At 45.6% G+C, this 25,799-nt stretch overlaps 1 protein-coding gene and 1 long non-coding RNA gene across 3 annotated transcripts in view; one reads left to right on the top strand and one right to left on the bottom strand.

Annotated features, from left to right (window-relative positions):
- The window catches only part of Tgfbr3 (transforming growth factor beta receptor 3), a 171,465-nt gene extending 146,100 nt beyond the window's left edge, over positions 1 to 25,365 (top strand). The window contains exons 14-17 of the mRNA XM_052199751.1: positions 1,854 to 1,971; positions 12,629 to 12,676; positions 15,403 to 15,510; positions 22,208 to 25,365. Of these exons, the coding sequence (XP_052055711.1) occupies positions 1,854 to 1,971; positions 12,629 to 12,676; positions 15,403 to 15,510; positions 22,208 to 22,326 (393 nt within the window). The 3' untranslated portion in view covers positions 22,327 to 25,365. The remainder of the gene's footprint in view (positions 1 to 1,853; positions 1,972 to 12,628; positions 12,677 to 15,402; positions 15,511 to 22,207) is intronic.
- On the bottom strand, positions 2,549 to 3,064 carry LOC127696836 (uncharacterized). Of its 2 annotated transcripts, XR_007980308.1 has the most exons (4): positions 2,998 to 3,064; positions 2,854 to 2,925; positions 2,710 to 2,781; positions 2,549 to 2,637 (listed from the first exon to the last, which is right to left on the bottom strand). It is a non-coding gene; the product is annotated as an uncharacterized LOC127696836 (long non-coding RNA). The 2 variants fall into 2 exon arrangements; XR_007980307.1 differs by lacking the exon at positions 2,710 to 2,781.
- Positions 25,366 to 25,799: the final 434 nt, after the last annotated feature.

Consider the following 25,799-nt stretch of genomic DNA (forward strand, 5'->3'; position numbering starts at 1 on the left):
ACTGGGATTGCGATTGTTTTTGTGACCTTCTCTGTGTGAGTTATAGTGTTGCTTCTCTCAGGAGGACTTGTAGTGGAAATTAGTAAATATTTTACTTTTGCCCATTTCTTATCAGTTCATCTTGTTTGCCTTGTGCCATTGCCCATATTAAACGGCTGTGCTCTGCTGGCCTAACAGAAATCAGAGCCCTTTGACCTTGTTGTAGGCACCACAGGGGTTCTGTTGGGCCTGCCTTGTGTGGGACAGGATTCTCCTGCTGCCACTTCATTTCTGTGGCCTGATATAATTACATAAACTTTCCTCCGGTGTGTTCATTTAGTAGCTGCTACACACAGTCCAAGCTGGAGTCTTATTCCCTTATCTTTGTGGGTCCACTGATGTCTTAGAAGCACAGAATCAAGCTATAGCATTTGTATGTATGGAATCCTTGTATACAGGGACCGGAAGAAAAAGCAGGAGTGAACTTCATTACTGTTAAATAGATTTCTGTTGACCTGAATTCCTTGAATCATTTTCCTGAGCAGTTACCGATCTGAGCTCCGTCTACAAATAAATGTGCACCAGGTGACCAGGAACCAGGAAACATTTGCAAAGACCCAGGCTCTATTTGCCTCCTCTGGAGCCACTGCTACCTTAGTCCCCACCTAGAAATGAAAGTTACAGCGCACCTCCCTCCTGGGTAGAAGAGCAAAGGAGACAGGAGATGCAGGCAGTAAGTGTGTGGAGGTGGAACCATTAATGCTTCCTTCCGCTTAAAGGCAGCATCTCCCCATTTCTAGTAACTCCCGAGTACTTCTATGACAATAGAAAAGGCCCAAGAACCTTCTAGGGAAGGTATCAGTGACCACCAAGTCCAGCTGCTCTTTGCTGTGAATCATGTGTCTGGCTCAGGATCAGCCTCCAAGTTAGCATTGTGTGTTCTTATTTATCTAGAGGTCTATCCAGACAGTAAGAGGAAAATATAGTTGTGAAATGGACTGCCTATCTTTACAACAGCATGCCTTGCCACAGAAAATTCAGTTTCCCTTTACAAGAAAACATACTTTTCATGGTGTTCATTTTGTGGTAGTGATGGGGTGGAATGTCTTCTCACGTGTGACCCAGAGAAGCATACACTGTTCCAGAGGTGATGCCTCCTGCCCAGCTTCCTGATTAGTTTCAGGACATAAAATATCTAGAAACTGCTGGTCTCAGCTTACACACCTGGGTGTCACTCCCTTCCTAGGACCTAAGTTAAGTACAGTCGAGCTCAGGCTAAGCCGTGAATATAGTGAACTAATAAAACATTCACTGAGCATGTGCGAGGCACTGAATTCAATCTCTAGCACCAAGAGAAAAAAAAAAAGCCAAATCAGAAATAACCAAAAGGAAAAGAAATGCTGTGGGATGCCTAATGTCGTGGAGTGTAAAAAAGAAAAATCCAACAACCATGACAATGTGCTTGCCTTGTTAGAGTAGAAATATAAATTCTATCATTGTATAACACAGTAAGTGCAGTTTCCCACAAGTGTTATCACAAACCACTTACACAAAGCCATTATGGTACCAAGCCAAGACCACCACTCCTGCAATTCTTCTGATTGACAGACTAATGCAGAATTGCCTAGCTCTTCTGTGGGGAAGGGGCAAGGAGGATATTTGTAAGTTGTCCATTGATAGGCATCTTCCAGTACAGCTGAAGATACACTGGTCCTGCCATGTCATCTCCCTGGTTATTTAGGGTTCTTTGAAAAACACACAGATGGCCTGTTTTTCCCATGGTTCACAGCCATGAGCTTATGTGATGACTGAGTGCAGTTCTGGGGAAGGCGCTTTCCTCTGAGACATGACTGCCTTGCTCTGCCTCTCCACAGTGTGTGACTCCTGACGATGCCTGCACCTCTCTAGATGCCACCATGATCTGGACCATGCTTCAGAATAAGAAGACATTCACCAAGCCCCTGGCTGTGGTCCTCCAAGTAGATTATAAAGGTGAGAATGGCGGCCTATGGCCTATCTTGTAAAGATCCCTAAAACACACATGGTGAGGGAGAGGGATGAGTCCTGCAAGTTTCCTCTGACCTTCACTAGCACAGTGTGACATGTATGTGCACATGCATGCACACAGACAGAGAATAGTAAGTTTCCCCTGACCTCCACTAGCACAGTGTGACATGTATGTGCACATGCATGCACACAGACAGAGAATAGTAAGTTTCCCCTGACCTCCACTAGCACAGTGTGACATGTATGTGCACATGCATGCACACAGACAGAGAATAGTAAGTTTCCCCTGACCTCCACTAGCACAGTGTGACATGTATGTGCACATGCATGCACACAGACAGAGAATAGTAAGTTTCCTCTGACCTCCACTAGCACAGTGTGACATGTATGTGCACATGCATGCACACAGACAGAGAATAGTAAGTTTCCCCTGACCTCCACTAGCACAGTGTGACATGTATGTGCACATGCATGCACACAGACAGAGAATAGTAAGTTTCCCCTGACCTCCACTAGCACAGTGTGACATGTATGTGCACATGCATGCACACAGACAGAGAATAGTAAGTTTCCCCTGACCTCCACTAGCACAGTGTGACATGTATGTGCACATGCATGCACACAGACAGAGAATAGTAAGTTTCCCCTGACCTTCACTAGCACAGTGTGACATGTATGTGCACATGCATGCACACAGACAGAGAATAGTAAGTTTCCCCTGACCTCCACTAGCACAGTGTGACATGTATGTGCACATGCATGCACACAGACAGAGAATAGTAAGTTTCCCCTGACCTCCACTAGCACAGTGTGACATGTATGTGCACATGCATGCACACAGACAGAGAATAGTAAGTTTCCTCTGACCTCCACTAGCACAGTGTGACATGTATGTGCACATGCATGCACACAGACAGAGAATAGTAAGTTTCCCCTGACCTCCACTAGCACAGTGTGACATGTATGTGCACATGCATGCACACAGACAGAGAATAGTAAGTTTCCTCTGACCTTCACTAGCACAGTGTGACATGTATGTGCACATGCATGCACACAGACAGAGAATAGTAAGTTTCCCCTGACCTCCACTAGCACAGTGTGACATGTATGTGCACATGCATGCACACAGACAGAGAATAGTAAGTTTCCCCTGACCTCCACTAGCACAGTGTGACACTTATATGGTATGGCACATGTATACTCATGTACATATAAACACACAGGGTGAATATGTATTTATTTTTAAGAATTGGGTACTATACATCAAAGTCTAGTTTTATTCTAAAATAAATCAAGGCTAGTGAGATCACTCAGCAAGTTGAAGTATTTGCCATCAAGCCTGACTACCTGAGTTTGAACTCTGAACTCGTGTGGTGGAAGGAGAAAATCAACTTTTCCAAGTTGTCCTCTAACATCCATCCATATGTATTCGGTGGTACACACACACACACACACACACACACACACATCTTATAGTGAACAAGTAAACTTAAAAAAAATTTAAGGTAAGTTAAACGGCAGTTGGTAGCTTTAGAAAATAATTCTTTGCCCAAAAGACTTTCCTTAGGTGATTTGGTCCCTGGGGCTACATTGTAATTTATTTATTTTATGTATGCAAGTGCTCTATCTGCATGTACACCTGCATGCCAGAAGAGGGCATCAGATCTCATTAGAGATAGTTTTGAGCCACCGTGTGCTTGCTGGGAATTGAACTCAGGATCCCTGGAAGAGCAGTGCTCTTAATTGCTGAGCCATCTCTCCGACCCCATGTTGTAATTTATTTACAGATTATTTCTTTTTTTAAAGAAACAGCTTAGTGGAGGAGCCTAGGGAGCTTGCAGAAGATTCCAAGCGCCACAAAAGAATCTGATCATTGTTCCGTCCTGTTACTCTCCACTACATTTAGATGTGCTTCTGTGAGTCTGTGGCAAGCCTGCACACTATACACAGTCCAGCTCTCCATGCTTATGGTTGTACTGGCCCCAAGCTGCTATAATGCTTCACCAGAATTATAGATACCTTTGGGAGGGGCTGTGATATGTGAACATTGTCCATTTAGGGATACTGGCAGAAAGATAGCTGACATTTACAAATGAGTTTTCAGAACTTTGTACAAGAGCAACTGCTGGTCCTCCTTACACCCAGGGTTCCCATTCCTTCATGTATTCCTTACACTCACCACACTGTGCCGAATAGAAGAGGAGGCACGTGTCCTCAAATGTGTGGTATGAGCACCATAAGGAGGAGGCCGGGCAGACCACCTGCAGGGAACCCCAGGACTGCAGGGAGGACACCACAGTACCAGCAGCAGGAGCAAGCTACAACAGTATCAGGCAGCTGTCAACAGCTTTGGGGTGGGACCCAAAGTAGCAGGGATGATCTGAGTGGTTACAATCCTCCCTGTCTAGAAGCAGCCTGTCACTCTCCAGAAGCCTTGCTGTCTAAGGGTGTCAAGCTGAGAAAAGGCTAGCTGGGTGTGAGGGGGTGTCAGGCCTCCAGGGTAAGGAATTTCAGGATTAGAATCACAGACTATGTCGCTCCATCCTGAAGGGCGGAGAGTCGCCGAGTGAGAGCCAGTGAGCGGCTCTGTCCCAGCTGCTAGGCATTAGAAGGGAGCCACACTGGCTGGTACTGACACCAGATCTGGGATTTCAGGTACCCCTAGGATGGCACTTTGGGGTTGGGGTTTGGCAGGATTAAGCAGTGGGTGGCTCTGGAGCAGGTATGAGCTACCAGAGAAGAGGCAGGTGGGTGCTGCCAGTTTCTCAATACAGTCTGGCCTTTGTCAAAAGAGCTATGCTGTTCCGGGTACACATTCCTTCAGAAAGGCAGGGAGCATTGGGGTAGGACTGGCTCACAGCCCTAAAGTTGTGTGCTCTTGCTTCCTCCATGACCAACTGGCTGTGGCAAGACCTTACAGACTCCTTGATTCATGTTCTTATCTGGAAAGGGAGGAGGGTTAGGACAGGAGACGCCGAGGTGCCCTCCCCCCACAACAGTCAGCTGAGCTGTCGGGAAGTACAGATTTCCAGTTCATTTCTGGCCATCCTAAACACAGAATGTTCATCTCAGACACCCGTGGCTTTTGTCCTGAATGTGGTTCATTTTACTTTATTGGTTGGTTTCCAGTCTTCTGAAAGGTCCAGTGGTCTCTCTTTAACTGGGCTGCCCAGATACTGCCGCCATTTTGTCCAGTGTAGCAGAAAGGACTATGAATGAATTGACAGTGTTGCAAAGAACTTATAGTTGGTCAACAGCTGGCTGTGTTTTGTGCTATAAAAGTCTTTAACAGCAGCAGCCACATTGTTCCCTGTCCCTGTCCCTGTCCCTTACCTATTTTAAGAGCACTAATTCAGTTGGTAATTGAATACAGCAGCTGGTCATGCCCTGTGCCAGACAGTACTTAGGCCTTAATATTACAGCACTATAACTTCCAGCAATTCTTTCATTCTTTTTTGTTAAACTCTGGTGGTATTTTTCTAAGTAATTTCTCTTGTAAATTAGGTAATTACTTTTATTCAAACTTAGAGTCATTATACTGAACACTCAGTGTTTTCTTTACATATAAGTCTAAGTAGGAAAGACATTGTTTTTTTTAACCAGATATCAAAGCAATTTTGTGAGAACCGCTAATTGAGGTGAGATTTTAGTTGGAGAAGCAAGTGGGTGAACCATTTACGGCTTAGGTTTGGTAGGGGCTGTATGCAAATTCGTCCCTCTGGGCAGGAACAGGCAGGTCTTCTGCTGAGTCTCATATTTATGATGATCCCCTCACCCTGTGTGATTAGTTTCTTTGGCTCTGAAATCATTTCTGTTCTGTGTAGATCACTGAAACCTGTTTCAGCCACACAGGGCATTGGAATATCACTGGGAAAAGGCCCAATAGCAGTGGCTTATTTAAAATAATAGCAGCTAATGTCCTTTCTGGGAGTGGGAGATCAGGGATGACCTGCAGGGTAAGGGTTCCCAGTGGTTTTCCTGGCCTGATGTTGTTCCTGTTGGTGTCCTCTCCGCAGAGCCAACTGTCCCTGGCTGTTTGACTTCCTTTACTGCAGGTGTGTCTTTATGGACCACAGACACAGGCAGAGAGTGCAAAAACAGGGACGGCTCTCAGGCAGTGTTTCCTCCCCTGTGGGCGGGGCCATTGGCCATCGAAGCTACATGAATAATTGTAGGTTCTTCCTCGGCAGTGCCTTCATGGCGGTATCATGGTCACCTTTGGTCTTTACGTCCTCTGGAATCAGCGTTGGCTGATGGACTTCTTGCGACTTAAACCTCCAACAATAGGTGAAGATGTTTAGACGATTAATGGTGGTGAGGGTCGCACATGGATGACGCCATTTGTTTTGTGCTAAATGCACAGGGTGTTACAGAATGTAAATCTTACAACAGCTCTGTGGAGAGCACTTTATCAAACTTGGACACACACCTACATATAGCAGACCAGAATTCAAACCTACTCCTTCTGTTTTACATCTTTTGCAAACCTTCACATGTAATCTAATCCCTGTTTTGTTGTTGTTGTTGCTGTTGTTGTTGTTTTGTTGTTTTTTGTTTTTTGAGGCAGGGTCTCTCTGTGTAGCCCTGGCTGACTTGGAACTCACTCTGTAAACGAGGCTGGCTTCGAACTCAGAAATCTGCCTGCCTCTGCCTCCCCTAATTCCTGTTTTTAATAAAACAAACACACACACACACACACACACACACACCTGCTGGTACCATAAGGAGCCACCTTACCTCTAACCCCTCCACACATTCCCCCTCTCCACCTCCCTTCCTCCCCACTTCCACCTCCTTCCCCTCCCTTCCTCCCCACTTCCACTTCCTTCCCCTCCACACCTCCGCGCCCTCCTCCTCCACGCCTGCCCCATTCTCCTCCCTCTCCTCACCTCCACTCCTCTTCCTCTCTACCTCTCCAACTCTACCCTCTCCCTCTCCCCACTTCCATCCCTTTCCCCCCCCACCCTCACTCTCCCTACCTCTCTGTCGACCTCCCCACCTCCCCATCTCCACTACCTGCCCCTTCTCACCTCCACCACCTATCCCCTCCTCTCTCTCCCCCCTCCTCCCCCTCCTCATCCCATTGTTATCAATGTAGCTCCCAAGTATTTTAATGAATATGAGCTAAAAGGCAGATGAAAAAAATTTAGTGGGGAAAAAAACCCACATTCCTTGATAGGGTTAAAATGTTAGAGTGTATTTAAAAGTGCTAACCCAGACACTGTGACTTTATAACTTAAACACACACAAAAGCAGAAAATACAAATAGCTGATGCGTATTACAGTTTCTGGCAAAACAATTAAAATAGTTGAGAGGCTGCCGTTTTGCCATCTTTGCTGGAATTCTAAAGCTGATTGGCAGGCTTCCCAGTTTGCCATGATTTATACCCGGTTTTTAGTCCTTAGCAAATTAAAGTTTTGAAAATTTGGATCTTCTCCACATTCGAAAATAAAAGCACCTGCATATCTCGGACTGCCAGTAAATGCGGGTCCCCTGCTTTTGCTTTAGGCCAAACCCGGGTTCCTTCAGGGGGAGGAAGGGCTTCGGAAAGGAGAGTTCTGGGAGTTGGAAACTGAGCCGAAAGAGGCGTGACTTTATGGAGCACTTCTGGATTTTCCAGAACCAAAAATACTCAAAAAAACAGAAGTTTGTTCTCGGGTTAAGGACAAGATGAGGAGAGGACCAGAGGAGCGCAGGAGCTGGCAGAGCAGAGGCTCCTCTAGTCACAGAGGGAACAGGGTAGAGCTCATGCTACCCCAGCCACTCCATGTTTTGAAAACTGGTCTTTGGAAGATTTTAAATGTATGCAAAAACTGAATGATCCCCGGGAACACACCCTCTCCAGCTTTGGCGACTATTCATGGTGAAGCTTGACCACTGCTCACGGCCCATTTCATCTGTCCGTCATCTAAGAGATATCACTGAAATTTAAGAAGCATCAAAAGATCTTGAGGAGAAGGCTGGCTGTGGCAGCATACACCTCTAGTCCCAGCACCCGAGAGGCAGAGGCAGACAGACTTCTGTGAATTCAAGGCCAGGCAGAGCTACCTGGGAAGACCTTATTTCAGAAGGGAAAATAAAAAGATGTTGAGGAGAACTCCGGTGCTTAGATCGCTTAGGAACACTGCTCTACAAGGCATCTAGATGCTGTGCTGCTGAGTAGGAACCTGGTAATAGAACATGAAATGATACTTTGGGTTGTTTATTATAAAAACATGTTATCGGGTTCCTACTAAGCCTTTAAGTTCTTTCTAGCACACTGTTTTTCACTCTGAATAGCATTTGCCCCGGGCTGGCTAACTCTGATGTGGTACAATGTAAAAATATTTAGCATCACCCTTCATTTCTACCCAGTAGATGCCTGTGCCAACCCCCACCCAGGTTGGGACAACCCAGTAGGATTCTAGAGGGCTCCAAGTTTCAAAAGAGCCTCCCCATCTCCACTCCCCGCCCCTTACCCCTACTTCCATTGTAAGTTAGCAGACCACTGCCAGGGACCCCATCAATAATGAAAAGAGCCCAGAGAAAGGGTCAGAATTGGAGAGGTAAGGTTAGTAAAAACACTCGAACAACCATGCAAAGCCTCCTCCTCCCTGGCTCCCCTCTGCCAGATGCCAGCAGATGTGTGTGTGTGCCAGTTTGATGCTTTGTTTCTTTGTGGGCCTTCTAGGGCCTCCAGTGTTTAGAAGAACTAAATTAAAACGGGAGGCCAAAAGCTGTGTCAGTTACTCATGCATAACCCACCGCAGGCGTACGCACCCACGAAAGCCTTGCCCAACAAGCCTGAGGGGGGAAATTCTGGTTCTAGAGGTAAACCAAAAGTTGTTCAGAGTATATGAAAAGATTTGATCCAGAATGTTGATTATAGTGTATTCTTTCTGCAAAGAAATCTACTGTTAAAATTCTCTTTACAGCAACATCTAGGATTCCTTTCTAACAGTCTTTTCCCCTAAGCCCTAGGTCAATATTGTTAGGGCCGCTCTTTTCTGTCAGCAGGCGGGTTTAGTTACAGGGCTCTGGGAGAGACACGATTTCAGTCAGACTCGGGGGTTATGGGGAACAAAACTTGTTAGAAGGATAAGCCCTGGGCCCTCTGCCCTGCTGTGTAGGTTCATCTCTGCACGGAGAGTCACAGAGGGGCTTGAGGCAGAGCTATTAGATCACAACCTAAGTCCATTAAGAACTTTTAAACAGCACCATCCATCAGGAAGACCTTGCCATAAAACCTAACCGCTTACATGTGAGGTCTCCCCCAGGGAGAATCACTCTTTTCAAACCACTTGGGGATTCTGAGTGAGAAAGTTTGACCGCTGGCGGAAGGCTTCATGGAGTTCTTCCCAGAAGTGAGTGTGCGCACACTTCTCACGTGACGCACACCACCGTGGAGGCCTTTGGATGCCTTTGCGCTTACTTCAGTGAGCCAAACTGCTAATTTCTTGAGAGTAGGTGGATCTTGTGGTTAGATGAACTTCCACTTTATGGAGTTCTTATGATGGAGGTAAGAATAGTAGAATTTTTGACTATTTTATCGTGGTGCATAAATCTATAACCGTTAGAGTTGGTGTTTGTTAGTGCTGAATAAGCGAAGCCCAGGAAAGTGCATTTTAGGCAAGTGTTCTACCAGCTACATACCCAGCCAGAAAACACATCGCGTAAAAAATGTATTTTGTTATTTTATGTGTGGGGGTCATCTTGCCTTCATGTGTATTTTTGTACCACTTTCCTGTCTGATGGGCTAAGAGGCCAGAAGAGAGTATCTGATCCACTGAAATTAGAGTTACAGGTAATTGTAAGCCACTATGTGGGTGCTGAGTATCATACCCAGGTCCTCTAGAACAACAGCAAGTGTTCTTAACCACTGATCCATCCCTCCAGTCCCTAAAAAAATGCATTTTATAGTTGGTATAGTGAGTGTAAGTTCTGTATACTGAATTGTATCACTTTTTTCTAAGACTATGTTCTAGCTTCATGTCTTTTGCAGTGATAAAATATCCATTCCCCCCACCACCACCACCAAAGCCACATAGAAGAGGGGATTGGTTTATTTAGTTTGTCATCCTAGCTTACAGTCTATTTCTTGGAAGAAATCAAATCAGAAACTGTAAACATCTCATCACATTACACCAGTGGTCATGAGTAGCAAGAAATGTGTATGTACACGCTTGCTAACAGTTAGCTTCATTCTGTTAGGACCCTTGTCTAGGAATAGCACCTCACTCACTGGATTGAGTCTTCCCACATCGTCGTAACTTGAGATAATTCCCACAGATGTGTCTACACAGCACCATGCAGACATTTCCTCGGTAGAGTCCTCCTCCGTGGTACGTCCGAGTTGTGTCACATGGGCAATCAAGCATCACAGACAGGTTCTCACCGTGCAGCTCAAACGGGTCCAGTGGCGCCTCCCGGGGATTGGGGTTATAGGATTACACACTATGCCTGGATCTCTGAATTGATTTTTTTAAGCACCCTAATTTTCTTGGTAACTGTATCAAAATGTAACTCAAACGTTTCCTCATCGGGGCCCCGCCATGATCTCACTTCCAGGGGTCCATTTTCAGGTTCCATTACTGATCACTCAGAACTGGACTCCTCCAATCGAGCTTGGTAGCTCCGAGAACAAGCAATCCATCTCCCTTCCCGCTGCCAGCCTTATTATTTATTTTTAATTTTATAAAGGCCAGTTTGTATTATTTCAGTCTAAACTCCACAAGTTGTTTTCCGCCATTGTTGTTTTGCTATGAATTGAAAGCACGTCCTTCTTTATTGAATGAAGAAGAAGCTGAAGTGGAGAGACACTGAGCCCAGAGCACTTGGGGCCGGAACCAGGGGTTTTCACCCTTTCTCTATAAAGGGCGGGAGGTAATACATTTGGTTTGGGACATACCCAGCCGCTGTCTCAAGGAGACTCTGCCTATGGAACTAACTTTAATTTCTTGTAATTTTCACCTCATGCATTATTCTTCATTTGCTTTCTTAAATAAATCATTTCACGTTACAGTTTCCCATCTCAGGCCAGTGCTGGCCTGGTTTAAGCCCATCTCACTGCAGAGAGCAACAAGCCTTGTGCCCAGTAGTTACAAAGGCAGGACTTCCCCAGCTGAGGGCAAGGACACACACTCCTCTGTACCCTGGAGGCAGGAGGCAGAAACTGGCTCAGCCCTTGCCCTGATGCTTCCCAGCTGTGATCCTGGGCTGGTCACAGGATATCAGAGTCTCAGGCTGCTCATTTGTACAACAGTAATTGCAAATTCTTCCTCTGCCTGCCCCAAAGGACAGGGTTTAACACCATATAAAACCTCAGATCTGTGGCATTCTGTGACTGTGAAGCTACAGAATTATTGATGCACATAAGCATTTTGCTGTCTTATTTCTTGTTTCCACCATTTTACAAAAGCACGCCGGCATTTTAAGCACCTGTCACCAGGCACCTCTGGAAGTCTGAGTCCCTGCTGCCCTGAGGCCCCCTGAAGGCAGGACAAGAACCTCCACACTCCCCGGCACCCTAGTGTGTTGGGGTGTGACCTGGGTAACAGGAAAGCGGGTGAGCAGTGTGGGAGAGGTCTGCCCTGCAGGAGAGACCAGGGCCAGCACAGCAGGAGAGCCTGTGCCAACCTTAAATGAGGAGGAGACACCACCACCAGGACCTGGGAAAGGGGAGGGAATACTATGTTTCATTGGAAACAGACTGCACTTGTTTTTCTCTGTATACAAAAGGGAGTTCACTTTGAGGGGACCCAGTAGGAGAAAAGAATTGGAACATGGTGAGAAGAGAGAGAATCTGGTAACACAGATAGTGAAACCAAATCTAACCCTGCGATTAAGGAGAGTCATTACAACAGCAGTAGGTGGTGGTGGTGGTTTTTCGAGATAGGGTCTCACTATATGGCTCTGACTGTCCTGAAACTCTGGTCTCTATGTAGACCAGGCTTAGCCTTGACTTGCCTGCCTCTACCTCCTGAGTGCTAGGATCAAAGACACATGCCACTATGCCCAGGTGAAAGCTGTAGATTCCTAAAAGAATATTTAAAAAGAACAGTGTTGTGACTGTAGTGGAGACACGTGGTATTTGGTGGTATCGAACTCTCATATGGGTAACCTAAAGATGAATACATTCATGCAGTCAGACTCAGAGCCTTAGATTCAGGTGCATTCAGCTTGCCTTCAAATTGGGCAGCCTCTGTAATCTTTCATTAGCACACTACAGCACCTAACATTTCTAAGATGGACGTTTTATACATAAAATGGAATATTGGCAGTATTTTCACAGAATATTTATTAATACAGGGCTGGAGAGATTGCACTGCAGTTAAGAGTGCTGCGTGCTCTTCTAGAGAACCAGGGATTAGCTCCCAACACCAAAGTCAGGTGACCCACAACTGCTTACAATTCTAGCTCCAGGGATCCCAACACCATCACCTAGCCTCCAGTAGCACCCACACACAGAGTTACACACTCACGCACACGCAAACACACACACAAACACAGAGAGAGACAGAGAGACGCACACAGACAGAGACAGAGAGACAAATACACACACACACAGAGAGACACAAAGTACTAACAAATAGAACAATGTCTGCTTAGCCTGATGATCCCTTACGTAAATGGAACACATTGTGACTTATGCTTTTGTTTCAGAAAATGTTCCAAACACTAAGGATTCCAGTCCAGTTCCTCCTCCTCCACGTAAGTATGCAACAGTTTCCAGGCAAAGCCTCTGGGCTTCTCTGAGAATGTGCTTGTTAGGGGAGACAGAGCCAAGCTGAGCTGATAAGGAGTACTGGGCGGTCCTCCCCACTTCCTCCTCCTTTCCTCTCACACTTTCTTTTCCCTTCTCTGTCCTTCCTTCACCTCCTCCCTTCCTATTCCTGTGGTCTCTACCCTTGCCGCATTAAAGCCTTAATTTGCTGACCCAGTGACACACGTGGCCGGAACGGGAAGGCTGTAGCCTCACTCTATCATGTTAACTGTGTGTTCTTTTCTGTCATCCAGTGGGGAGTGTTTGCTTCAGATTCTGCCTGTGGTGGGTACCTGCTCAGAGGAAGTCAGCACCACACACTCAAGACTATTTTTAATTGAAGGGGTGGAGAGAGCTAGGGATAGTAAGAGAGCAGCTGTGTGCAGCACCGTAGGTACAGGACGATGAGTTGCGAATCATGTATGGGCTGTCATGTTGTATATTACTGAAGTGAGTTTCCATGGTTATCACTGGCACGGAAGCAGGATTCCACCTTGGCATCTTGCCACCCACCCATAGTTCTTCTAGATGATGTGTCCCTGTGAGAAGAGAGTGTATTGTCTTCTTCCTGGAGACTCCCAGGTCTGGTTCCCATTGCTGACCCCAAAATATACATAATATTTTTTTTAACTTTATTTTTCTTTTCTTTATTTTTTTTTATTTTAAATTTCTGGTTTGTTGTCTTTTGAGACATGGTTTCTCTGTGTGGCCCTAGCTGTCCTGGAACTCACTCTGTAGAACAGACTGGCCTCAAACTCAGAGTTTTGCCTATCTCTGCCTTTAGAGTGCTGTATACAAATCATTCTTTATAGTACTTTTATAGAAGGCCCTCTTTATGTTCTAAGTGGCTTATTTCTAGAAGATTATGGAATAATGGAGTACCACAAACTCAGTAACAGACACAGCTGGCTGATCTTCATAAATGTCATCTCTGTCTTTGGACTTTCAGGTGTCTTTACTAAAAACTCATGGGCACGCTGTCTTTGCATTTGTAGGCATACAAAGGCTCAGCGCCTTTTTGTACCTGTCCCATGAACTAGATCAAGCTTTGCAGCTTAAAGGGTTGGTCTGTCACTGTAACTTCCACCAGGCTCTTCCTGGCTCCTCGTTCCTTGTTCCTTCCCAGGACTGCCCCTCTGTCATACCTAGGACTCATCTTGTATTACCTCCTGGCCATGGCGGGTGGGGTCACCCTCCTTATTTCAGAATGTAAATGAACACAGTGGCAGCAGGCAGCTGGAAGAGCTTGGGTCCTTCAAGATTCCTTCCACTGGGCAATACTGAACAAAAACCTTTGAATGGCTTAGGTCACCTTTGCCTATGACTGAATCTTTTGTGGTGTGAGTTCAAAAGCAAAGAGGTTTCATTTCTAGAATGATCAGTTTCGGTTGCATCTGAATGGAATAAAAGAAGAAATTGTAACTTGAAGAGAACTTGTACCTTCAATTTTAAAAAATTATATATATGTACATATAAAAATTATATTTATATATTATATATTTTATATATAAATTTAAAATGTATATGTGTGTATATGTTAAGACAGGCTTTTATCTTACCAAACACTACTTTGCAAACTAGTCCTAACTCAAAGATGCTTCATCTTGAATGAAAGGAAATATGCAATTTCTGAGAGCTAGAGTCAGTTTCAAACATAAAAAAAAAAAAAAAAAAAAAAAAACTTTGCCAAGTAGAGAAACAATTAGTTCTTTTATATGTTTTGCTGACCGTAAAACTGATGTGGCACCCACTGAGAAGTAATTTTCTTCATGGAAAGATCAGAGTTGGAAAGGTGTCAAAGAACAGGTTGTTTAAAGCAAGGCTGTTGATGAGGATTAAGGCTGGGGCTTACTGTGGGCACAGTGGCATGTTCTAATGCACAAGAGTAATTCATTCTGTTCTGTTCTCCTTCCCTCTCATCTTTCAGACTCTGCAAGTGTTCTCAAAAACATTTCGGAGTCTACTAAGGCTGTAGTGAAACTTATTGCTCAAAGAAGAAGCAGCGAGTCTGATTTTGATAGTGGTAGTTTACTTTTTTTAAAAGACAGGGTCTCACTGTGTAGCTTTAGTTGGCCTGGAACTCACTGTGTAGACCAGGCTGATCTTGAACTCATATTGATCTGCCTGCCTCTGCATCAAGTGCTGGGATTAAAGGTTCTTTACTGTCTAAAGTATTTAACCTGTGACGTTTCAAGTTACCTGGGTTTTCAGTCCACAGATTTAAAGTATCACAAAATTTATAAATCTTATTTTTAAAACTGACATTTTGGGGAGCTGGAGAGCACTTGTTGCTCTTGCAGAGGACCCAGGTTGGATCCCCAGCACCCTCATGGTGGCCCGAGGTCATGCAGAACCCCAGTTCTAAGATAGGAGAGTCAACGGGTACGCACGTGGTACACTTAAGTGCATGCAGGCAAAAGAGTCATACAAACAAAACTAAGTCTGAAATTTTTTATTCAAAAGTTGCTTTGCTCAGAATAAATTGCAAACAGAATATATAAAAGCCCAATCAATCCATCTTTTCCTTTGTCAGAAAAATCTGCAGCTAACAAAATGTAGACTTTACTGTGATTACACTCTCTGATCTTACTGTGACCATGCTTGTGAAGTGAGTATGAAACTGAGATATACGAGACAGCTTGACATCACGTATGTCTCTCCTTCCCTCTCCTAGAGGTTCTCCATGGCCTGGACACGCTCACCGTGATGGGCATTGCATTTGCAGCGTTTGTGATCGGAGCACTCCTGACGGGGGCCTTGTGGTACATCTACTCCCACACAGGTTAGTGACTGCTCGTGTGCAGCTAGGGTGCATCTGCACACCTGCCACCCGGAGCACCCGGCACACAGGGCACCCGGCACACAACAGACACCAGTGTTTTTATTGGACAGGTGAAATAATAAGCAAAAGAAGAGAGCATCCATTTTTATTATTCTTATAATTATGTATTTGGTGTTATTAGGTCACATAAAAATGTAACTTGGTCTAAGTGATGCCTGGGAAAGAAATGTGTACCCTGTTTTTGTTAGTTGCCATTACAGTGTTCAGTGTTCAGTGCACAGTGTACAGTGTTCAGTGTTCAGTGTTCAGCTGACAGTTCTGATCTTGTCATAGAACGTAAAGGAGAAGAGTCTGTGTAGGATGACTAACTGGAACTAGAAACCATCGCTCCAAAATGAAAGACCGTGGGATAAGCTGATGTGATGGGGTAGACCAGTTGCTCATGACCAGAGCTGCCAGGGCATTGAGTAACACTCACCCCGTCCTCAGTCAGGTACTCAAACCACGGATCTCCTAGTCTTTAACTCATGACATCTTTCGTAAACAAGATTCTCCTGTGTTTACGAAGTTTAAATTTCAAAAATATATTTTTATGACTAGAGAAATATAAAAAGTGAAACAAAAAAGTTAAAGCTGTGCTCTCCCCTCCCACCTTCCTATTTTGATGTTCTTTTGACCTCTATACAGAGTTGCCCCAATAATCCTGTCTTTGCCTCCCAAAGCGTTAAGATTACAGTTAGTCATTAGCCTTCCCAGGATTTTATATAAGTTCTGGGGGCGTCTACACCCCAGGGTCCATGCTTGGGCAGCAGGCGCTCAGGCCCAGCTCCCATGTTTTCTGCTGGTTGCTAGACAGAGCCTCAAACTCTTGAGCAAAGCACTTGACACCAGCTCTTTCACTAGCTAAAAGTTCTTACTCTCTTTCCACTTCAAATGCTACACCTCACAACAAAATATTTTAGATCACAGCACAAACATCAGCCCTCTGGCCTAGGAATTTTACCTCATGAAAGTCATCCTAGTGGCAAAAGCTTAAAGAGAGTTTAATAAGAGAGCTCGATGTCCTCAAAAGTCCTTGTTCCCAACCAGCAACTCTTGAGTGAAATGTGTTTCATGTCAGAGAAAATGAAGGCCTAAGTGGGGTGGTTCTGAGCGTTATAGAAATGCCTATGAGTCATTTGAAGAAGTTTTCCTCATGCGAAAGTTCAGAAAAGAACCCAAAGGGACAGCTTTTAGCAGAGTAGAATTGTGGAGTAAATAATTTTATCACAGCAATACTGACATGTTTAGATCTAGAACTAATAGTTCTTTGCAACTTTTTCCAGCCTCCTGCACGGAGGAGGCTCTAGGGCACTTGGCGGCCTACATTGTCTACTGGGAATAAACTTGAAAGTACTCCAAAGACTGTAGCCCTGAGGATTTTATGTGGGGCTGGTCACCCACAGATGTTTTCCATGTGTCTATTCAGCCACTGGCTGGCTTGGGTCTCAGAACGGATCCTGAAACCCATATGGTCCATCTTGGGCTAGGAAGCCAGGCCAGGCATAATGCAGGGTGACCTAATATCCTCGCTGTGGAAGCAGGCCCCACTGAGAGCCCTCTGGCAGTACCAGGTCTGTGCAAAGCCAAGCATCAAGCTGATAGAGGGCAAAGCCTGAGTGCTGAGTCCGGCTCCTCGCTGAAGTTGGAGATAGCTCCACCTCACCCTCTTTCAGCCAAACAAAGGCCTCAGACGAAAGCTGAAGGTATTGTTAATATAAAAATAAAGTTTGCACACAGACTAAAGACAAACCAAAGGCCCTTCCAGCAAACAGTTTTTGTTTATGCCAACTCAGAAACACAAAGACCAAAAAGATGCTGTTGCCTGGTGTAGGCTCTTGACAATGCTTATGATTCTGCTCCAAGATGACTTTTCAAAGTTGTGCCCCTCCCCCAAGCTGATCTTAGGCACAGCTCACAATTAATCTTAGTACCGAGCAAACACAAGGAGGGCTCAGTTCAGAACCCAGTTAGTTTCTGACGTGGGCCAGCCAGCAGCAAGTTTAGATGAACAGGGATGGTCTGAATGCTGTGGCCAGCAAGCGAGATGGGCATCCAAACACTGACTCAGTCCTTTAATTTCCACCATAAGCTAACTGTGGGACTCAGACCTTATATGGTACATTTGGGGGTTCAGGCTGCTCTGCCTCTGTGTCCAGAATAACCCCTCATTTGGATGACTCTCTGATTATGTTCTCCAGCGTCTCCACAGCACACAACAAGCCACAGATCTGAATCATGACACTCTACTCATGATCCTGGAATAGCTTTTAGTCTAAAAAGATAGGTTTCTGCTCCCATCTTATTGCAGTTCTAGGCCCAATGATTTAACTGCCTTAGGGCTCCATTAATTCTGTTTGGAGAACCCCATTTTAGAACCCTGTCTTACCATAAACAGAGGAGAGATGGTTGGGCCAAGGTTTCTCAACTCTGGGGATACAGGTGTGTTCCCAGAACCCAGGTTCGGTTCTCAGCGTCTATGCCCCGCAGCTGCTCACAAGCATGCATACGCTCACGTTCCTCCTCCCCTTTAAGAAGAAAACCGTTTTTCAGCCAGCTGGGCCTGTCCAGCCTGTCCCATTGTGGAACTTTCTCCTCTACTTCCAATCTGGGGGTTTCCATCACTTTTCTTTGGGTCAGGGATATCTTAGGCCATACACCCCACACCTTCCTTCATCTTGGTTTAAAGGGGACATGGGAAAAGCATGTTCCCTTTATGCTGTGAGTCTGAAATATCCTCACTTTATAAAACCACTTGCTTGACAAACATGGTATCCACTGTTAGATTATAAACAATCCCTTCTAATTTTGAAAGTGCCCCTCATTTTTTTTTCTAGCTTCTAGCTCGAAAGATTGCTGCTGAGGGTTTGAGACCACTTAGATTTGTATTTCTGATTCTCTCCATGTGTGATCTGTCTTTCCTTTCTGGGATCACCTTTATAATAATAACGGGTATTATTCATATTTTGTGATTTAGGGGTGTTTTCATATTTGATGCTGGGAATTAATTGAGCTTTCAGCCTAAAAACCCATCCATCATTCTTTCCATCCCTCCTCTTTAATTGGTGTGTGTGTGTGTGTGTGTGTGTGTAGTGATATAGAGTATCTCAGCACAGCCTGTGTTGGCTTTTGGCTCACTATGTGGCCCAAACTGGCCTCAAATTTGTGATCCTCCTGTCTCAGACTCCTGAGTGCTAAGGTGGCTGGCGTGTATCAGGCAGTTTTTCTTTTCTTTCCTTTCTCACCCCTGTTTCCTGACTTCTCTCACTAGATAAATTATTTGAAAGATGAACCTAACTAGCCCTCTGCTTCTCTTTCTGTTACCTAGAATACTGCCTTGAAAAGAAATACTCAAGCTTCCAGGGTGGGCATAGCACCGACACTCTTCCTGCATGTGGTAATCAAACACACGCCATGTTCTGGAGGACACAGACGTGTGGGCTGTCAGGAGAGGATCGGGCCTTCTGCTTCAGTAGTGAGGCTGAGCCCAAGGGCGTGATGTCACCTCAGCAGCACCACCTACTCAGCTGTGGAGTCTGGGACTGGGTGGGCATTTCCAGCACCCTCAAGGTCACCCCTTCAAAGGGTGCATGGCCCTCTTCATCCTGGATAAGGACAGACAGGTCCCATAGCAAAGGACAGAGAAACTCAGGGGAGCCATATTGTTGTGTTGCTGCAGCTGGATCTAGCCCACTAGGGTGTGTATACCCTCAGCACCTCCTCTTCCTTCAGTGCCTGATGTCTCAGGCGCCTATGCCTTTGAACCCTCTGTGACAGATTTATACCTCTATACCTTATAAATTGAGGCAGGGTCTCTCCGTTGAACCCAGTGCTCACATATTCATCTAGTCTAGATAGCCAGCCTGCTCCAGGATCCGGAGCATTTACTGACCGATTCTCTTCCATAGAACAGTGCATTGAACAGAAGTCAAGAGTATCAGGTTAGTGTGATTCGCCTGCCTCGGGGCACACCCCCCAACTTTGAGTATGGGCTTTCTCTCACTCTCAAGGTTTTTTTACATTAGCTTCCAAGACTCTGAAAGTTATGAGAGCTTTTTTCTAATGGGCACTAAAATAAGCTGACACAGCAAAGAGACACTTCCCAGGAAGCAGATCTTCAGACTTCCTGGGCAGGACACACTGCTGAAATTTTTCCTGAGAGTGATTCAGTAAGTGTCTGTCCTGTTCTGGAAGAGACAGGCATGTGCACACCACCAGAGGGGCCAGGCTGTCCTGCTTTGTCCGCTAGAGCCCGAACTCACAAGGCCAGCAGAGCCCAAGGGATGGGAGGAACCTCCCGTAGACCAGCGTGCCCTTGATTTAAAAGGGGACAGGTTGCTGTTTTACTGAACTTCAGGGATTAGGGATTTAACTTGGTAATAGAGTGTTTACCTAGCCAAGTCCAAGGCCTTAGGTTCTGCTCTAGTTCTGGATAAAAAAACAAACAAACAAACAAACAAACAAGCTTATGTGTGGCCACCATAGCCTTCTAATGGGCAACAGGAAGATTCAACTGAGACTGGATTACCATGTGAGTGGTAAAGTGGTGTGTGTGTGTGTGTGTGTGTGTGTGTGTGTCTGAGAGAGAGAGAGAGAGAGAGAGAGGGAGAGGGAGAGGGAGAGAGAGAGAGAGAGAATGTGTGTCTGTGTATATGTGTCTGTGTATATATGTATATGGATGTATGTGTGTGAGAATGTGTTTCTGTGTGTATATGTGTGTGTGAGTGTCTATGAGTGTATTATGTGTGTCTAGGGTGTGTGAGTGTGTATGTGTCTGTGTGCGTGCCTATGTATGTATCTGTGTGTATATCAGAATAGTTAAGGGCTGGAAATATATGGGAATATAAGATCAGGTAGGGCCTATCATATCCAATGCCCTGGGTTTAAACACGGAGAGGGGGAGGGAAGTGGAAGGGGAAGGAAGGAGAAAGATTGGATTATTGTCTAGAAATGATCTCCCATTATGAGAATGAATTTTTGGCAGGCTGCTGCTTCTCACCCTTGATCACATACCATTCAAAGGGGTGGTGCTGGGGGAGATCCAAAATCCTGCAGGGGAGAAGGCTGTTACAGCACCGTGACTGGCCTGCTCCTTGGGAATACTGACCCTTTCCTCTCCATCCCTCCAATCCCAGAAGAAAACATAATTAGAAGAAGCCAAATGCATGCAACAGCCCCAAGTGCTCTGAGGTGGATGCAGAAACCTGTGGAGCTGTGTCAGGGCAAGCTGAAACCTGCCCTGGGGCCTGAGCTGAACTGCTCATTTGGCAGAGATCCTCCAGGGGCCCCAGGAAGGCTGCGGAGGCCTAGGTCTCCAGTTCCTGAGCTGGCTCGGAGGTCAGAGCCTGCTCTAGCTGCTGCAGTGTTGTGTTTTAATGGAGCAGAGGGAGGGCTTCTTATCCCTGGCTGATAGGTGTGTATTTCAGCATGACAGGAAAGATAGGGTCTAATTCCTAAACAGGCCTGGCCTGCTGGGGACTTCCCAGGACGGTGGGGGTGGGGACTGCTGAGGGGAGGCTTGTGCAGCAGTGCCCACCTCTCTCCTCACCTAGGGCTCTTTTTTAAAGGCCAGTTTCAAGGAAGGGACTAGCTAACCATAGGGCCTCTCACACAGCTAAATGCAAACCATGTGTGACCCTAGCTTCCCTCCCTCTCCAGAGCACTGCACACTTGGCACAAAGAACGGGCGGAGCTGTAATGCAGCAGGGTGTGTGATGACAAGTGAGGCGGTTAATGTCTCAGGAGAAGTTCACCCTGAACTCAACAGAGAGGCTCAGATGCAAAGAAGTGGTTTGCTGGCAACCGGTGCAGGTCCCATGTACAGCCAGCTTAAGCGCATTGCCCCAAAGGGTTTTCCCTTGGTAGTGGCCCCCAACCACCTCCCCCTTAAACCCCTCCCCCCAGCCCCTTCTCTCTCCCCCCCAGCTCCCTTAGCCCCCTCCCCCTCAGCCTAGCCCCCTCAGCCCTTCCCCCCAGCCCCCTTCCCCTCATCTCCTCCCCCTCAGCGCTCCCACCCCCACCGCATCCCCTTCCTACTTCTTCATGCTGGGCACACAAAGCTTTTGTGCCTTGCCCAGGGCAAGCTCTCAAGGTCACTAGCCTGGTCTGTGTTACACAAGGCATTTCAAACAAAAGGGATGGGTAGCTCAGTGGTATTTGGCTCATGCCCAGCATGTGCAAAATCCTAGATTCATCCCTAGCACAAAAAGCCTAATTTAAAAAAAGAATTATAGACTTACTTAAAACATTATTATATTGATTTGTGATTAGTTTTACAACTCGGTCGAGTGGTTCTTGGTCATGAACTTGTGAGATGGTTATGCAGTTTCATGGTGTCAGAAGATTTGTCCCTAGCTAGTAGATACTGGTGATGTTTGGAGAGTTGTAGGCTCTGGAATCCAGTGAATTTGTCACGAGCCACTGGAGATCCTAGCCACAAATGACCATACAGAAAACATTCTTATTAGCTTATAAAAACAATAACAAACCAAACCAAGTCAAAACCGTAAAGCACAAGGCCCTCTGGTCAACCTGCACTAACTGCCCTTGCCTATAATTGAGAAAAACACCAGGTAAAAAGTCAGAAAAAAAGGGTGTCCGGAGGCGGGGCACATTCCTTCTCAGATCCCAAGATATGACACGTCTCTCCTAACTGCAGGGGAAACGGCTCGAAGGCAGCAAGTCCCGACCTCGCCACCAGCCTCGGAGAACAGCAGCGCGGCCCACAGCATCGGGAGCACGCAGAGCACCCCCTGCTCCAGCAGCAGCACAGCCTAGGTGGACAGACACCCGCGCCACTGCTGCCAGGGCAGGGCCTCATGCCAGCGCTGCGTGTCCAGACTCGGAAGGAAGGCTTGATCTTGGGTTCCCTGTAAAGAGAGAGTGAATTTCAGTATACAGACAGCCTGTTCTACCCACCCCTTCCTGACCACGGCCTGTGTAAACATGACCCTGGACATCTGTCACACGAAAGCTAAGCTGGTGGCCTCCCCACCAGCCCCTCGCAGGATGGGGGTTTCAATGTGAAACATATGCCAGTTTTGTTTTGTTTTGTTTTAATGCTGCTTTGTCCAGGTGTCCAAACATCCATCATTTGGGGTCATGTTTTACAGAGTAAAGGGATGCCGGCTAGAGCGTAGAGCCGGGAGAGACAGCTAGGAAGTCTCTCCTAGCTGAACCAAGATGTAAAATAGAAGAAATGCTCCCTCCAGTCTGCATCTTGCTCCAGATGCCCACTTCTGACCTGCCATGCCCTAAGCGGTCCCCTGTGTAGCTTGCTAGCCTTGGGGCCTGCCACTTGCAGAGGCAACATTCCTCTCTTGGGCCAAAATGAACGCTGATTCCTGGTCCTCCACGCATGCACACCAACTCCAAAAGTGCCTTAAAGCCAGGTTTGTTTCTCCTTTAAGGAAAGAGTGTGGAACATCCTGTTTGTGCCTCCGACACAATGTCTCTGTCATTCTGTCCTAATAATACTGAAACATCAGGCAGGCAGGGTTCACTGGTCAGTGAAGGGATTAGCAAGATAATGCCTGTGTATGGTCGGTCATACAGGCACAAATGCAGAACACACGGCACATTGGAGAGACGATCACTTCCTCCTTAAAAAAATGTCCTATGCTTCCAGAGTTGGAACTCGAGTTATATGTGGTAGACTACATTGACTCCAATCCCATCAGCCTCCCTGAAGGGCTGTACAGAAACCTGGGTAGCCCCAGGCCATCTGTGATGTCACCAGTTCTGCAGAGACAGGGAGAAGGGCTCTAACTTTAAAGAGGGTTTCAGGTGAACTTTTTCAGCAGAATAAGGTAATGCCTCTCCCACTCTGACAGTTACTGAGCTCAGTGACACCTCGGTGTTAAAACTGAACCCCAGAGCAGATTCTCCATGCCTGATCCACTGCAAATTAAATAATATCGCTTTTCCAGAATCCCACCCCAACCCCCAAACAACTTAAGATTCCATAAGTAGAACAAACTAGATCCTAGTCTGAAATAGCCATGAGCCAAGCTCACTGCCTTTAAAGCCAGGCAGTGGTGTGCCGGCCTTCGTGAATGAAAACTCCCGTGGGAAGCATTGCTGGTGGAGACAGCATGTGACGGGAGGAGGACAGCCCTCGGCTGACCGACCAGAGTGGCCCAGCTTCCATTCAACTGGGAAAATTGGAACCAAAGCAGATTCCTTCAGGGCGAGGGCCTCCCACTGATGCATAAATACATTGAAAATACTTCAGATTTTCCACATGAATACAAGATGGTTTGAGACTAGAGAAATACTTTTCTTTAGTCCGTTGGTTTTTAATATGAAGGTGTCATTTTGGAGGACCTGGATTGTGCTACCTGTGTTTAAAAATAATGCGCTTTGCCTAACCTTCAGCAGAATGTAACTGTTAAGTATATATTCTATGTATAAAAAAATGTTTAAAGATGTCTTCAAAGAAGACTAGAATCTTTAAATCACTTATAGCTATATTTTACTACAAAAATTCTGTATAAAGATATATTTAAATGTTTTAGAGAAATTTAAGTTACTCAATATGAAATGTATAATTTCAGTTACTGTGAATTCTTCTAATCAGTTCTTTGATTTTAAAAAGAAAAACCTTTTCCATCATATTAAAGAGAAAATTAGCTATGGGAAGATATTAAAAGATTTCTTAGATGGATGGGGTTAAAATTTTTTGTAATATATTTAAATGTATATTTTTGAGAGAGATACTACATTGCCAATGACTTTATAAATAATCTTAAATTAACTTACAAATTTATAATATGAGAACCAAAAGACTTTTTTTTAAAGAGAGAAAGAAAAGATAAAAAAGCTTTTATTTCCTTGGATCTCATTATCAGAAGTATTATTCAGCTCTAGAAATCTGATCCCATATTGGAAAATGATTGTCATTAAGTATTCCTGAAGTGTAAAGCTTGGGCGTCTCCTCCCGGCTCTTGTTACAGTGTTTCTGACCACTTCACCCTTCACAGATTTAATACAAAGTACAAGCCTTACTTGCATAACATACTCTACAAGTTTCCTTAAGACTGTTGTTATAGTCTGGCTGAACCCAGTTTCACCTGCAAAGTCTTGTGTTGTGTCTGCAGGCCACACCAGTGCCCCAGAGGCCATTTTGTCTTGTTGATGCTAAAGCCATGCTGGACTGCCCCACAGTCTAAGGCGGGACTGTCTGCGCAAGGCTCTGTAGCGCACCGCGTGGTGTTCGCCAGCTGTTACTGCTGCATTTTCCAAGGTCGGAGATTTTTCTTCTGCCTGAGCTGGTCATGTAGCAATTCTTTCCTAAACATAAAATGGCCTTTTGCTTGTCTGGTAATGAGATTGTGAATCCACTTCCTGCATGTGTTCTCCGCAGGCTTGCCTGAGTGTGTGGGGTGCGCATGCGCGCGCCTGTCTTTTTTGTACTGTAACTACCTCATGGTTTGAATGATGAGCATACTGCTGGTTGTATTAACAGAGCACATTGGTCGGGTGAGTCGTGTATGCATTTTTTTTTTAAATCCTGTTTGTTTTATCTGGGGGTTCGTTCAATCAACTGACAGATATTTTTCTAGGAAGGACTATTATCAGTTTCCAAATGCAATACTCCATTCTGGTTTTTCCTGAGTGAGCCTGATTTTGTTACTGTTTTTCATCTGTGAGGGTAAAAGCATACCCTGGAAAATCCCTGTGGCCAGTTTGAACACCCCTGCTGTAACCTTCCCTCTTGTCCCATGGTCTTTGTGAACCTGCGTAGAGGTATAGTTTTGATAACCACAGTTTTAATTCTTTTATCTGTGCATAATAAAGATATATATCAATTATTAACTTATGTCATATCTGGTCATCACTAAACCCTCCCCCTTGGTCTGACACAGCTTTGATGGCACCTGCTAGAACAGGGCTGATGAGGATGATGAGAAAGGGGAGAGGCAAGGACCCAAGAGAGCAGAGGGGTGGAGGGGCAGGGAGCCAGGCTGTGCCCCGGAACTCACCCGGTGCCTTCTGTGGTCCTTGAAGTGAGTCACAGGGAGAAGTCATGTTCATTTAGACGCCACCCCTTTCACCTCCCCAAATGTCAGTGCAGCTTTCACCATGCACCTTCCCTGGCTGCCACTAGTTTCTTCCAGTTGCCCAAGGCAGAAACTAGAATATGGTTGGAGTCTCCTTGACGCCACACCCCAGTTTACAAAGCTCAGGTCTCACTCATTATTGACAAAATCATTTTCAAAGGATGAACTTATTTCTTCTCCTACCTGAGA

This window comes from Apodemus sylvaticus, chromosome 11, assembly GCF_947179515.1.
Source record: "Apodemus sylvaticus chromosome 11, mApoSyl1.1, whole genome shotgun sequence".
In the NCBI taxonomy this organism is placed as follows: domain Eukaryota; kingdom Metazoa; phylum Chordata; class Mammalia; order Rodentia; family Muridae; genus Apodemus; species Apodemus sylvaticus.